Consider the following 13489-nt stretch of genomic DNA (forward strand, 5'->3'; position numbering starts at 1 on the left):
AGTTTCAGTTATTTTGATCCATACATTGATATATTGATCATAATAATCGAGCCGTGGTGGCACAGTGGTTGAAATACAGTATTGCAGGCTAACTCTGCCTACAGCCAGGTTTGATCCTGATGGAGCTCAAGGTTGACTCAGCCTTCCATTTTACTGAGGTTGGTAAAATGAGGACCCAGATTGTTGGGGGCAATATGCTGATGTTATAAATTGCTCAGAGAGTAATGTAAAGCACTATGGAATAGTATAAGGTCTAAGTGCTATTGCTATAGATACACCAATATAACACAAAACACCATACAGGACTCATTCTGTGTCCCCCCCAAAAAAAAGAAAGAAAGAAAATAAATTCTGTCAAATTTAGGCTCAGATAAAGTGTCCTTTCTTTCCTTGTTGACCAGAAGTTCTCTATGCTCAGGCTTAATCACTGCCCATTTTCTTGATGGTGCATGATAGAAGGTTTATGATAGCTCCCAGCCTATTAGGAAGCTTTACAATATCCGTCTTTAAGAATACTGCAATTGTTTGGGGTTATTGCTTGGCAATCTTTCAATACTTTCTATGCAAAATATATTGTACCCTAGTGCCCTCCTGATATTTTGAACTATAAATCCTTTTATTCCCAACTAGCCTAACGGCAAAACATTTTGGAGTTAAAAACTCACAAGGGTACCTATTTGGGATAGTTTGCTCTATGACATTCCAGATTTTAGATTTATTCCCCTACAACTAAAATATGCTTACCAAACTAAGGGCTTTAGGGTCAGATATTATTAGATAAGCTAGTGACTGTTTATAAAAGGAAGATGGGCACCTGTCTCTGAATCTTTCTCAGAAAAATTTCAGATAAGAGAAAATGTAGGGCTGATCTATTTGTGTATTCATTTTCAGTTGAAGGCTGGATGTAACCTTCTGCTTTAACCAGTTCTGAGTTTGTATCATTTTCCAGAAGTCCTGTAAGGTAGATGAGTGACCTTCTGACAAGCAAAGTCCATAAGGAAGCCAATGTCACTTAACAACCATGTTACTAACATAACAAATGGAGTGATTCGCTTAACATCTGAGGCAAAAAAGTCATAAAATGGGGCAAACTCACTTAACAAATATTCCACTTAACAACATACACTTTGGGCTCAGTTGTGGTCGTAACTTGAGGACTACCTGTATAGTTAAGGCAAGCTTTTATCAAATATGTGTTATTCCATATGTTGTTTTTAGCTTCTTTTAATAATGTAGCCCATCCCCAAGAAAGAAGAACTTAATTGGATCCAATTTGTTTTATGATTTGAAAGCATTGTTGTTGGTAATAAATCATTTATTTTATCTAATATAGTTCGAGAAAGAGAAACCGTGGGTATTCTGGCCATTTTAATTCTTTTCTCATTTCTCCTGGGCGCTGGTGAAAACAAACTGAGGATGACTAAAAAGAGTCATAATTGCAGTGCTTAACTGCAGAGGAGCTGAAACAAATAATGACATAGTTTTATGTTTAAAATAACATAGCCAGAGAGAAGATTCAAATCAAATCTTTCTAATTTATAACCCTGTTGTTGATTGCCGTTTCAAAAAGTGTGCTGATTTTACTGACACTGTCCTCTGGTTTCCTATGAAGTGGGTAAATGTTTGTGTGTTTGGAAGGAGGGAGGAACTCAAGGAAGACAATTTCTTACATGGAAAAATGTTATTTTAATTAGAAATAGCTAGCTGCTCCTAATGAATGTCAGAGCTAACCTCCTAGTGACAAATCCATGTTAAATAAAACGATTCCTTTCAAATACAGCAGGACCTACCACCTCTACATCCACCTAAATAAACAAATAAAGCTTAAATACTTGAGTTCCTCTTCCTTTAATACTGTATATAGCAGTGATGGCAAACCTTTTTGACACTGAGTGCTGAAAAGGTTGTGCGGGAACATCGCTCATGCACACACATGCTTGTCGGGATCTCGCTCCGGAAAGTCCTAACTTCCGGGTTCTAACATACGTATGTGCCCGACAATCAGCTGGCTGGCACACAGGTGCACACCGGGTTTTGGCACTGCTGCGCACGTGAAGGACAGTTGATCAACACATGCACATGCATGCCAGAAGCCTAGAAAATGAACAGGCAAGGCCATGCATGCCAGGCCGTTTTGGGAATGCTTGCCATAGGTTCTCCATCACAGGTACAGTAAGGTGACCAACCATCCTCCTTTAGGGAGGACAGTCCTTCTTTTGTAAGTTCTGTCCTCCCTCGAAAAGTGTCCTCCTACATGTCCTCCTTTTCGATGCTAGACATTAAAGAAATGCTAGACATTAAAATAGACAACAATTGTCTCTTTGAAGAAATTAGAAGACTGAATGTATATTTAAATTCTGAAAAATTAATACAATGGGAAAATCAACATGTTGAAATTGATAAAAGATGGGTGGATATTTTCAGCCATTTCAAAAATGAACATATTCCATGTGAACATTTATTTATACTTGTTCAATTTACGTTGTGCTGCCCTGGAACTAATGCAGCAGTTGAAAGAGTTTTTTTCAATTGCCAATGATTTTTCGACAAGTGAGAAATTGAGATTGAATGTTGATACTCTAGCTGCAGCACTTGCTGTAAAATTCAATATGAAGGATATTTCTTGTTCAGATATTTCCAATATATTGTTAGAAGATGATACATTGACAAAAAATATTAATTCAATGGAAAAGTACTCATTTAAATAATAATTAACAGGCATGTAAGCATAATTACAATATAAAATGTTGCAAATGTTTTTATTATACATATATCATATTTTAGTGTATTATTGTTGCAATGAATAAAATATTTCTTTTATTTACGATATATTTTTTCCAATTTACTTGTCCTCCTTTTCATTGTAAAAAAGTTGGTCACTTTAGGTACAGTATATAGCTACTTGAAGAGCTAGTGCTTTTACTAACTCTTATAAAAGACACAACTGTGAGGAATATAACTAGTAAAACACACAGTGGGGGAAATTTTGTGGCAAGTTAAGACCCAGGCAATTTTGCCTATTTGTTTTCTCAACAGCAGCCAGTCAAAAGCTTTGGGAGAGTCCATAAAAAAAATTAAAGCAGAAGATCTACCTTATTCTTCATCTTGTAGGCTTATCAAGAATGCATGTGCTTATGGAGTCTTTTCAACTCTGATTCTTTGTAGGACACAATTTTGTGCAAGAATTTTACTACAACATTAAAAATGCTGGCTTCACTAGATTTCCTTTTGTTTTGATTTCTTCCTGTCAGGATGACCTTGTGGGTTCTAGATAAAATGGCATTATTTCTTTATCAAAGACTTTGCTGCATAAGCTGGGTTGATATAGCCATGGGGTACTAACAACCTTCACCTCCTTTTCTTGTCCTACTGACTTAGAGAAGTGGAGCGGAGAATTGTCCCTTCTTCATGCATGAAAGGTCACAAAAGCAGTCAGCCTCCTCCTCCTCCTCCTTCTGTCAGTGATTTACAAATGTGGTGTGTATATGTAAGGAGCTTATGCTCTATCCTTTAATTCTAGCTCTAGTGTTAACATGGTCTTTTAAGAGAGAATTGGCAACTGTTTTAAAACTGATGAAAGAGGCATTGAAGAAAGTTGGCATTGTTAACGACTTTCCTAGATTTATTTTGTTGTGCATTTCTTCTTCCAAGGGTAGTCATTTTGCATTATTTTTCCAAGGGAGAGATCTCAAAATATGATACTTCTATAATCCTATTTTCATAGTCAGAAATTGGAAACTCTTCTGTTATTCACACACACACACACACACACACACACACACACACACAGAGAGAGAGAGAGAGAGAGAGAGAGAGAGAGAGAGAGAGAGAGAGAGAGAACACATGCAGTATACATTCATAGATGCTGTCATTGATGGAAGGTCGAGAAGGAAGAGTCCATCAGGATAATCTGTTAGGAAATATAGCAGCATTAGGGATAAATTGTTCTGAATGAAGGCAAATAGGTATATGACCCAGGATAATGTTGAGGATCCAATCTCGATTGGTGCAAGATCAGAGGTTTAGGATTCTGAACTTTCGGACTCTACCAGCTCCCCTGCATGGATTACTCCTCTGACTATGTAGGACAGATTGGGAGGAAGCACATTGTAAGACTACAAATGTTCAGATGAGTGTCCGTTGGTAGCCTCACATTGCAATGAACAAGGACATACATTCTGTTTCACAGCTACTAAGATTGTTGGCCAAGAAGGTACAACAATAGCCAGGGAAATGATTGAAGTCTGGGAAGCAGGCCCGTTGTCAGTCAACAGGAGTTCTGGTTTAACACCAGCTTATCAGGTACTTGGAAGCCAAGGATTTGGAGAACAAGGAAAAAGCAACTTAATAACAGACCATCAACACACCCCAATCAAAAACTAAATGCCATACACAACAAGGCAGCACATAAATACTACAGATAAATAATTTAAATCACACATTCTGATGAGAGAGAATTTCCCTGAGGATGCGCTTCAGCATGAGTCTGAAAGCTCAGAAGACTTAACCTCTGGTCCCTGTGACCAACCCAGATTGGATTCTGCATGAATTATTCCTTTTCACTAACATAATTTGTATACTGCTTTTAAAAAGAGCTTTGCTCATTTTCATTATGTTTAAAATATCTTCACAACTTTAGAACACAGTTCAAGTATCACTTGAATGGCAAAGTGCACAACTAACGAAAAGATAAAGTGCTAAAAATACATTTAGGAGGATTGGAAGCAAGCTTTACAACAACTCCAAGAAGTAAATGATTAGAGGCTTGGGACTGAGAGCAACAGGAAGAAATAAACGCAGTCATAGATACAAATTTGCTTGATTCTGAAGCCCACTGAAAAATCTATCTAATCAGACTCTGATTGCAGTCCTTCATTTATATCAAGGGAGTTTCTCAGTCGACAAGGGATCAAGGGAGATTCTCAGTCATCCAGGTCATGATTGTCTAAAAGGTGCTTTTTCAAAAAGCCACTGGCCTTTTTTTCCTGAAGACATTTAGCTTCTTATCCAAGAAGCTTCATCGGTTCTGACTGGAGGGTGGGGAGGATGAAAGGATTAGTGCTGACAGAATAGCAGCAGGAGTGAGGTGGGAATGAAAGGATTCTATTTCTTCGCAGTCACCTGAAATACAGAACTTAATATTTATTTGTTTTCTCCTTATCTGAACAATTCTCATTTTTTATAGAATGTGGGAGTTGAATAGAGGCCAGCTTTTGGGGGAAGAGAGTTACATGATCTAATTACTGATAACGCTCACTGATGTCCTAAATCTAGACAGCAAATTGGAAATTTTCTAGGAGTTAAACCAATATTTGGTTTATAATATTCTGTCTATAATATTCTGTTATAAAGATAAGCGTGGTCTATGCCAATTTGGCCTTTGTTTGAATGAAATGACACAGGGGAGTCTATTTTACAAAACATTCCACCCTTTCAGGCATTCATCAAGTGCTTTGGGGACACATTCATGCCTGACCAAAACTAGGGATTAATCACAGAAAGTGCAGGGTAGAGTCATTTAATTTCTCTTAATATTTAGCTAGAGGTAAAATGTGATGCCATATTACTGATTCCTCCAACAATGGCTAGGTTTACTAAACAAATCCCATTATTGCTTGCTTGTAAATGCAGTTAAAATAATACAATACTGCCCATGTTTTTTTTAATACAGAGTTCATACTGAGGGCCTTACTATCAGGGCAGAAAATGTCTAACTCATTGCAACAGTCATCTTGTCCTTTTGCAGCCCTTCCCTCTGAAGACTACCAGTTTGGACTTGTCCTCATTAGTAAATCAGCTGCAGGAAATGCTCCATTATTATGCCATGTCAGAAAGGAGGCTTTGAGATAGCAGGCTACTTTCAAAAGCACTTCATCTCGCTTTGTTTAAAAACAGGCAAGCACAAGGAGAAGAGGAATCCTCCTCTCCAGTCAAACATTCATGTTTGATTCACATCACCGGCAAACCAGGTGTAAAATCAATTGCAAGGTCATTAAACAAAGGGAAGATAGATGTTTAAAAGTGCTTTTAAAGCATATACCTTGGAATATATAAGGAACCTAGAATGGCTGCATTCACAGACCCATGCTTAATCAGATCAGCAAAAAGCCTAGTGATTTAATTCTTCAGTATACTATAACTAAGCTTGTTTAACTTGAATCTTATTATTTGTGTGGCTTAGCCACACAAATGTGCAAATCCAGGACTTTGATTAGGCAATGATTTAATGTATTATGTAAATCTAGAAATTTCAGTGCCCTAGTTAAGTGTGTTGTGCATACTTAGCCAACACAAAAAGATAGAGAAAAAGGATCAGAAATACACAGCATATATTTAGGGCAGTTGTTAGCATGGAAGTTCTTGTGTGATTGGGGAGCAATCTCTAATAAAAGAACTAAAGAATCCTTGTGTACAACATCCCCTCCACTTGAAGGTTCCTCCACCAAAACCCTCTGTTGGAATAATGGGGTATAGATTGCATGTTGTTTTGACCATCTTTGTCAATCCTTCATCTCAAAAGTGCACGACTGAATTCGTATTTTGTTTTATATCGTTGTTTATTTAACCATGGTTCGTTCAATAAACCAACTGGTTTGCTTCTCACATTACATTCCAACCATGCAATCTGCAATTTGCAAAAGATTATATGTAAGTTCAATCATCATGCTAAGCCAAGTAGAAACAAACGAGCAAGCCTCGGAATGGCTTGGTTGATGTTTGAACCCAGCCTATGAATTAGGTCACTACTCAAAATGCTTAGGGATCTCTTCAAAGCCAATATATATATATGTATGTATGTATGTATGTATGTATGTATGTATGTATGTATGTATGTATGTATGTATGTGTGTGTATATATATATATATATATATATATATATATATATATATATATATATATATATATATATACATACATACATACATACATACATACACAATGAAAAATGGACAGGATTTCTTGGTGATGTTCATTCTTGCATCATTAGAAAAGGCATAGCTCTTATTTGATTTGTAGCCTTAGATATTATGATGTGGTTTGGGACAATATGTTTGATTTAATTTGCTGCTATCTTGGGACGAGGGCATAATTCTTGTCTTTTGTTCTTTGGCGGAACCGATATGACAACTACAGCACTGTTCTTTTTGTTACTGTGTATATTTCAACCAAAATCCTTGAAAACATGTCAGGAAGAGGTCGAACTCACCCCTTGTTACAGTACTACATAGGCAAATGTGGTTCAGCAGCAACCCTCTGGGAAAGATGCTTTGAATAATATGCTCAGTCAGGCCTAAGCCTGAACCTACTTTAAGCTTTTATCCAGAGCAGCTAAGCTTTAGGACATATATAGATTATGAAGCTAAATGGACCGTATGATTATGCTGGCCAACTTTTGAAAATCCAAAGGAAGATTTAAATTCCTTCTTCTTGCCCTTGAAACGCTTTTCTTTACTACTGGAGCTGAAATTAAAGCCTAGAAAATCAAGGAGGACCTGGTTATTTCAGTCAGCGTTTGTAAGGATCTATTCATGGAATAACAGAGGTAGCTTCTGCTTTTGTGTTTCGAGGCTCAGCAGTAAGTCCAAAGCTAGAGACAGTAGCCAGAATAAAAGCTTTCCCATGTGTATTCAGGTTGCTCTGAACAAATAATTGCCAGAACAGAATATGCTTCCTTTAAAGCAGCCACTTCATCCTAATGGCTTAATTTTTGACCTGGCCATCCAACAAGTCAGAAAACCTGTTGCGTCTTCCAGAATCGAAGAACCTTCCATCCATAGCAAAAAATATAATATTGCCTTTGCTGTCTTCTTCTCTTGCAGCTTGGACCATGGGGAGCAGTAAAAGTAAACCCAAAGACCCTAGCCAACGGAGACGCAGTTTGGACTCCACAGAAAACATACATGGCAGCTGCTCTACCTCTCAAACTCCCAGCAAGACCACTGTTCCAGAAACTCATCGTACCCCTAGCCGGTTATTTGGAAATACAGCTACAGAACCAAAGCTCTTTGGGGGATCAAATACATCAGATATGGTCACTTCTCCTCAGCGCTGTGGTGCTTTAGCTGGTCAGTATGTTTTCTGTCACAGGAGGAACTTTTAAGCGAGTTTTGGTCATCTGAAATATACTTCTTTTATGTCTAAAACTGAGGGTTAGGATTAAGAAGATGCAGGGATCAAAAGTTCACACAATTTGCTTATTAGGGCTGGGCAAGCCAACACAATTTGTGGTTTGGTTATATCAGATAAAGCAAGTCTATATCATGGGAGTCGGAGGGGGGGAGGGAGCAAGATGCACTTCCTTAGTGCCTCCAACTGAAATGTTGTGGCAAACCCATTCTCTTTTCCCAGCTTGTTTTGGTGGAAATGTCTTCTGTGCAGATGCCAGCCTGAACAGAGGACAATTGAAACCAGTGAAGCAGCTGTTTCGATGTACAGTAGTGCACTGGATCTACTCTAGTATGTGGAAGAAGAACGATGTTCATTTTGTGGAACTCATCAAAGGGTTTCTTTGTTGATGGCTGAATTAAAGTGAAGAGCACTTTCAAGGCTTCCCCATGGTTTCTTCAATTAACCCAGTTTCTAAGCTTTCGTGCAATAGTAAATTATAAATTACGCAGCCTGGATACATATTACATAACGGCTGCATTAGCACAGTTCACTGAGATATTAGGTAGCCAAGATACTGATTTAATATCTTTATGAGGCCAATCTCTTCATTCAGTGTGTTGTGCAAATATAGCCAACCACATGTTTTTAATTTTTGTGCTTGCAGAAGCTATTCTTTCATATCTCCAATGATTTGAAGTTCCAAACTCAAAATAAGGAGCATTTTCTTGACCAGAAGAGCTGTTAAGCTCATCTCCTGCTCCATTACTAGAGCTTGCCCTGGACAAGAAGTTGGTCTAGAAGACCTTCAAGGTCCTTTCCAGTCTTATGATTCTATATTATAAAATTGTGAAGACATTAGAATTACATACAATATTTAAACCATTGCCAAAATTTCTTATTGAATAATGACTACGTTAGAAGGAGAAACAGAATACTCTATTTGCTCATGAATATCTATATGTTTTATTATCTAGAAAAGGAGGGTTATCAAATACACAGAAATGGTCCCTGTACAGATAGAGCTGAATGTACTGAGATGCTTTCAAAAAAAGATTCAATATATTCACTACATATCCTTTCATAATACAGTAACAATGCTGATTAATTTATTGTGTTTATTGTGTGAATGTATGTTGTTCCAGGTGGAGTCACAACATTTGTGGCCCTCTATGATTATGAATCACGGACAGAATCAGATCTTTCTTTCAAAAAAGGGGAACGCCTCCAAATCCTTAACAACACGTAAGTACTTTTTGTCACTATAAGAACTTTTGTATTTGATACAGGTGTTGAGCCAGATTTTTGTACTGAAATGCTGCAGTGGTTCAAATGTAAAGCTTCTTTCTCTCTAAAATATTATGTTGGAAGTATTTATTGTAATGTACAGCATGGGTGTTAAAAAGAAAGCAATTCCAAGATAGTTTCTGGTGTTTCTGGAGATTAAAAAAAATATGGTGGATCATATATATATCGTCTGATGCTGCTAAACTACAGCCTTAGTCTTCCTGGTCCAGGGTGAGGGATGCTGAGAATTATAACTGGGTGATTGGAAAGAGACAGGTTGTCCATCCCAATTTATGCTAATAGACATTTTAACACAGAAAAAAAAAACTTTCTAAGGAGCATTCTCTCTAGATACTTTAAAAAAACTAAAAACAAATGTAGTCAAATTAAAAGAATGGGCATTGCCACATGCACTGCTGTATTATAAAGTATGCTGGAACTGTCAGGCTCAATACTTTACAATTAAACAGATTTCTGGGCTTGTAGTCTGATAGTATTTGGAAAGTGCCAAGTTGGTGAAGGCTGACCTAAAATCACCACGAAGATAGGCAGGATAAAAACTGAAGACGATACAGTTTATTTAAAACATGTTATGACCAATTAGTGGTATCATTTGCTATTTAATTGAACAGGTAGATACAGACTTTTCAGGGCAGATATTGGTCCCTCCTTCTGCTTCCTTGTTGGAAATATTTCTCATTCATTAGTCCCCTGTCTAAACATTTCATCTGCCTTGTAACCTATCTGAACTTCTGCTTGAAGCCTTCCTCCTTTCTTTCTTTCTTAAAGTTACTTTGAACAACAAGATATGTTTATGAAAGACAGTGGGTTAATTAATTCCCTTTTTTCCTTCTCTCTTGTAAAGAGAGCATTGTATCAAGTGTTATACTTCTCTATTTTAAGTGCTGTGCTGCAGTTCTTTCTGCATTGAGAGTTACTAGGATAATAGCCAAACTTTATCCAGATTGGATGTTTGGTTTGTTATTATTGTATGAAGATGATTAATAGCACTGAATTAAGAAAGAATGAAGCAAAATAATGGGAGAACTAAGGTAGGCAGTGAATTCTCATTTAGTGAACAGCTTTAAGCAAAAATTGGCCAGATATTTAGTGGGAATGTTTTAATTTCAATTAGCACACTGAATGGAAGAATAGAGATGGCCCATATGCCCCTCCAACTTTACAATTTTGAAACATATTTTGCTATCCTATGTTAATATAAGAGTCCCTTGACCTAAGCAGATTTGAATGTCTGTATTCTCCATTTCATAACCACCAAATCAGTTTCACAAAATTCTTTTAAGCTTTTAAGCTTTAGATTCACTATTTAGATTTAGCTTTAGATTCACAGACAAACCTCACTGTCTTCAAAGCAGGACAAACAATTGAGATTAATTATGTTAATACCACTCCTTCCCCTCAAATGGAAACTGTTCTTTTATTGTACTACTATTTAATTTATTTATCAGGGACACGGTAGCTCAGTGGCTAAGATGCTGAACTTGCCGATCAGAAAGGTCAGCGGTTCGGATCCCTAGTGATGTGTAACAGAGTGAGCTCCCATTACTTGTCTCAGCTTCTGCCAACCTAGCAGTTCGAAAGCATGTAAAAATGCAAATATAAAAATAGGAACCACTTTTGGTGGGAAGGTAACAGCATTCCATGCACCTTCAGCATTTAGTTATGCCGGCCACATGACCACGGAGACCCCTTAGGACAGCGCTGGCTCTTTGGCTTTGAAACGGAGATGAGCACCTCCCCCTAGTGTTGGGAACAATTAGCACACATGTGCGAGGGAAATCTTTACCTTTGCCTTTATTTAATTTATACATAGCTTTGATTGATTTTCATCTTATTACATATAAACACTTGTGCTGTATTAGGTTTTTGGAGGCACTCTACAGTTCCTAGGTATATAATTTAAAAACAGTTTTAGGATTCTTTGTTTTTTCCTAGATGTACCTACAAGTAGTCCTCAACATACAATTATTCATTTACCAACTGTACAAAGTTACAATGGTGCTGAAAAAGGTGACATGACCAGTGCTCAAACTTATTACCATCACAACAAGCCTGCCGTTATATAATCAAAAAAATTGGCATGTACTTGTGACAGTTGCAGCCTCCTGGGGTTGCAGGATCACCATTTGTGATCTTTCTAATCAGTTTCCAACGAGCAAAGTCAATGTGGGATGAAGAATTTGCTCAATGACCCTGTGATTTACTTAACGACTGTGGTGATTCATTTAACTTCCATGGCAAAAAAAAGTTGTAAAATCAGACACGATTCACTTAGTGACCTCTTTGCTTACCAATGGTCGTACTGGTCCCAGTTATAGTTCTAAGTCAAGGACTACGTGCTATGTGAAGCCGGAGTTAATATTACCCACTTTTTTTCTGGAGGTAGGCCTTGAAAGTTCCAATGTTGTTTCCTGTGAAAGGGAATAGCTCCATCTCAGTTTTGAGCCAGCATTGCTTCAGCTCTACCAAGAATCTCTTCATATTCTCTTTTGACTTCCTTTCTGTGCCATTTTTATTTACATGTTTTCTTTAAGGCTCCAAGTTACAAACTACACGGCAAAGAAGTTCATGTTCAATAGCTTGTGGATTAAATCAGAGGAATTCCCTCACGCTGGAAATGAGGGAGGAGAGAGGCCTCCAATGGTACATTCACATGCCTTCTTTTTTCATTTCACTTTCACCAGGAGACCTCCATCAAGGGTGGCTGCAAATCAGACACAATTCATGGGTTGATGGAGGTCACCTGGTGGAAGTGAAATGAAAAAAAGAAGCCATGTTCCATAACTTCCCATAGATGGTTATAGACTTTCCTAAAACTCCCATAGTGATGTCCACTCCTATGGCAACTCTGACCTCAGGGCCAACTTTGAAGGGCATGGATGGTTAGGAAATATGATAAATAAATGATTCATTACATGTAAATAAATGTAAATAAAGATGGGTAGAATCCAGGGGAACATAAAAATTTAGATTTTGTAAGGCCAGATGAGCTATAGCATTAATCTAGTTTATGGTGTCTATATTATGGACCAAACTCTTAATCTTGCTTACCCCACACAGGTCATAAATAGGGACACATAGTCAGGTCTGTCTCTTTCATTATGGAGACTAACCTGGATAAAATCCATTTTTCTGCCAGAGGCATAGTAGCCAATATGGCCATAAGGGGAAAACTTTCTTTGAAACACTGCAACATGGACTCAGAATCCAAGTCAGTCCTTCTATTGGGTCCATTCAGTAGTGGCAAAGTATTGGAGAGGGCCTGAATGATATCTTAAGACTAAGGACTAAAAGGGAGCTTTACCTCTCATCCGCAAAGGTGAGAAAGCGGTGGTTATCAGAAGTCTGCTTCAAGGTGAGAGACATGGCCTTCCTCCCATCAGTCTGAACCTGGACTGGTGGGATTCAAATAATTTAACAACCAGTTCTCTGCCCTAATGATTTCTTCCAACAACTAATTCACTAAACTGCTCAGAAAGTTAACAACCGGTTATCCCGAAGTGGTGCAAACTGGCTCAATCTCACCACTCACCTGGACTCAAATTTTTTGTCTTTCAGCAATTGAAACAATTGTTTCTTCCTTTGGCTACAACTGTAATATCCAGCTAGAGAAATAATGACACAAACTAAATGCTAGATGTGTCATCAAGATCTGCATGAGAAGAGTCTCAGACAGTCTTACAATAACCATAAAACAGCTCAGCTTGGGCTTGAAAGCTTCAACAACTATAGTCTCCAGACCTGAATCAGACTAAGTGAAACAATATAGGTAAAGATTCCCCTCGCACACGTGTGCTAGTCGTTCCCGACTCTAGGGGGCGGTGCTCATTTCCGTTTCAAAGCTGAAGAGCCAGCGCTGTCCGAATACATCTCTGTGGTCATGTGGCCGGCATGACTAAAACGCTGAAGGCACATGGAATGCTGTTACCTTCCCACCAAAGTGGTCCCTATTTTTCTACTTGCATTTTTACATGTTTTCGAACTGCTAGGTTGGCAGAAGCTGGGACAAGTAACAGGAACTCACTCCGTTACGCGGCACTAAGGATTCGAACTGCCGACCTTTCTGATCAACAA

At 37.9% G+C, this 13489-nt stretch overlaps 1 protein-coding gene across 1 annotated transcript in view; it reads left to right on the forward strand.

Moving 5' to 3' along the window:
• The window catches only part of SRC (SRC proto-oncogene, non-receptor tyrosine kinase), a 116443-nt gene that overhangs the window by 63403 nt on the left and 39551 nt on the right, over positions 1–13489 (forward strand). Inside the window, exons 2-3 of the mRNA XM_081946718.1 lie at positions 7822–8067; positions 9253–9352. Of these exons, the coding sequence (XP_081802844.1) occupies positions 7830–8067; positions 9253–9352 (338 nt within the window). The 5' untranslated portion in view covers positions 7822–7829. The remainder of the gene's footprint in view (positions 1–7821; positions 8068–9252; positions 9353–13489) is intronic.

The sequence above is a fragment of the Natrix helvetica genome (assembly GCF_964273705.1).
Source record: "Natrix helvetica genome assembly, chromosome: 3".
Lineage (NCBI taxonomy): Eukaryota > Metazoa > Chordata > Lepidosauria > Squamata > Natricidae > Natrix > Natrix helvetica.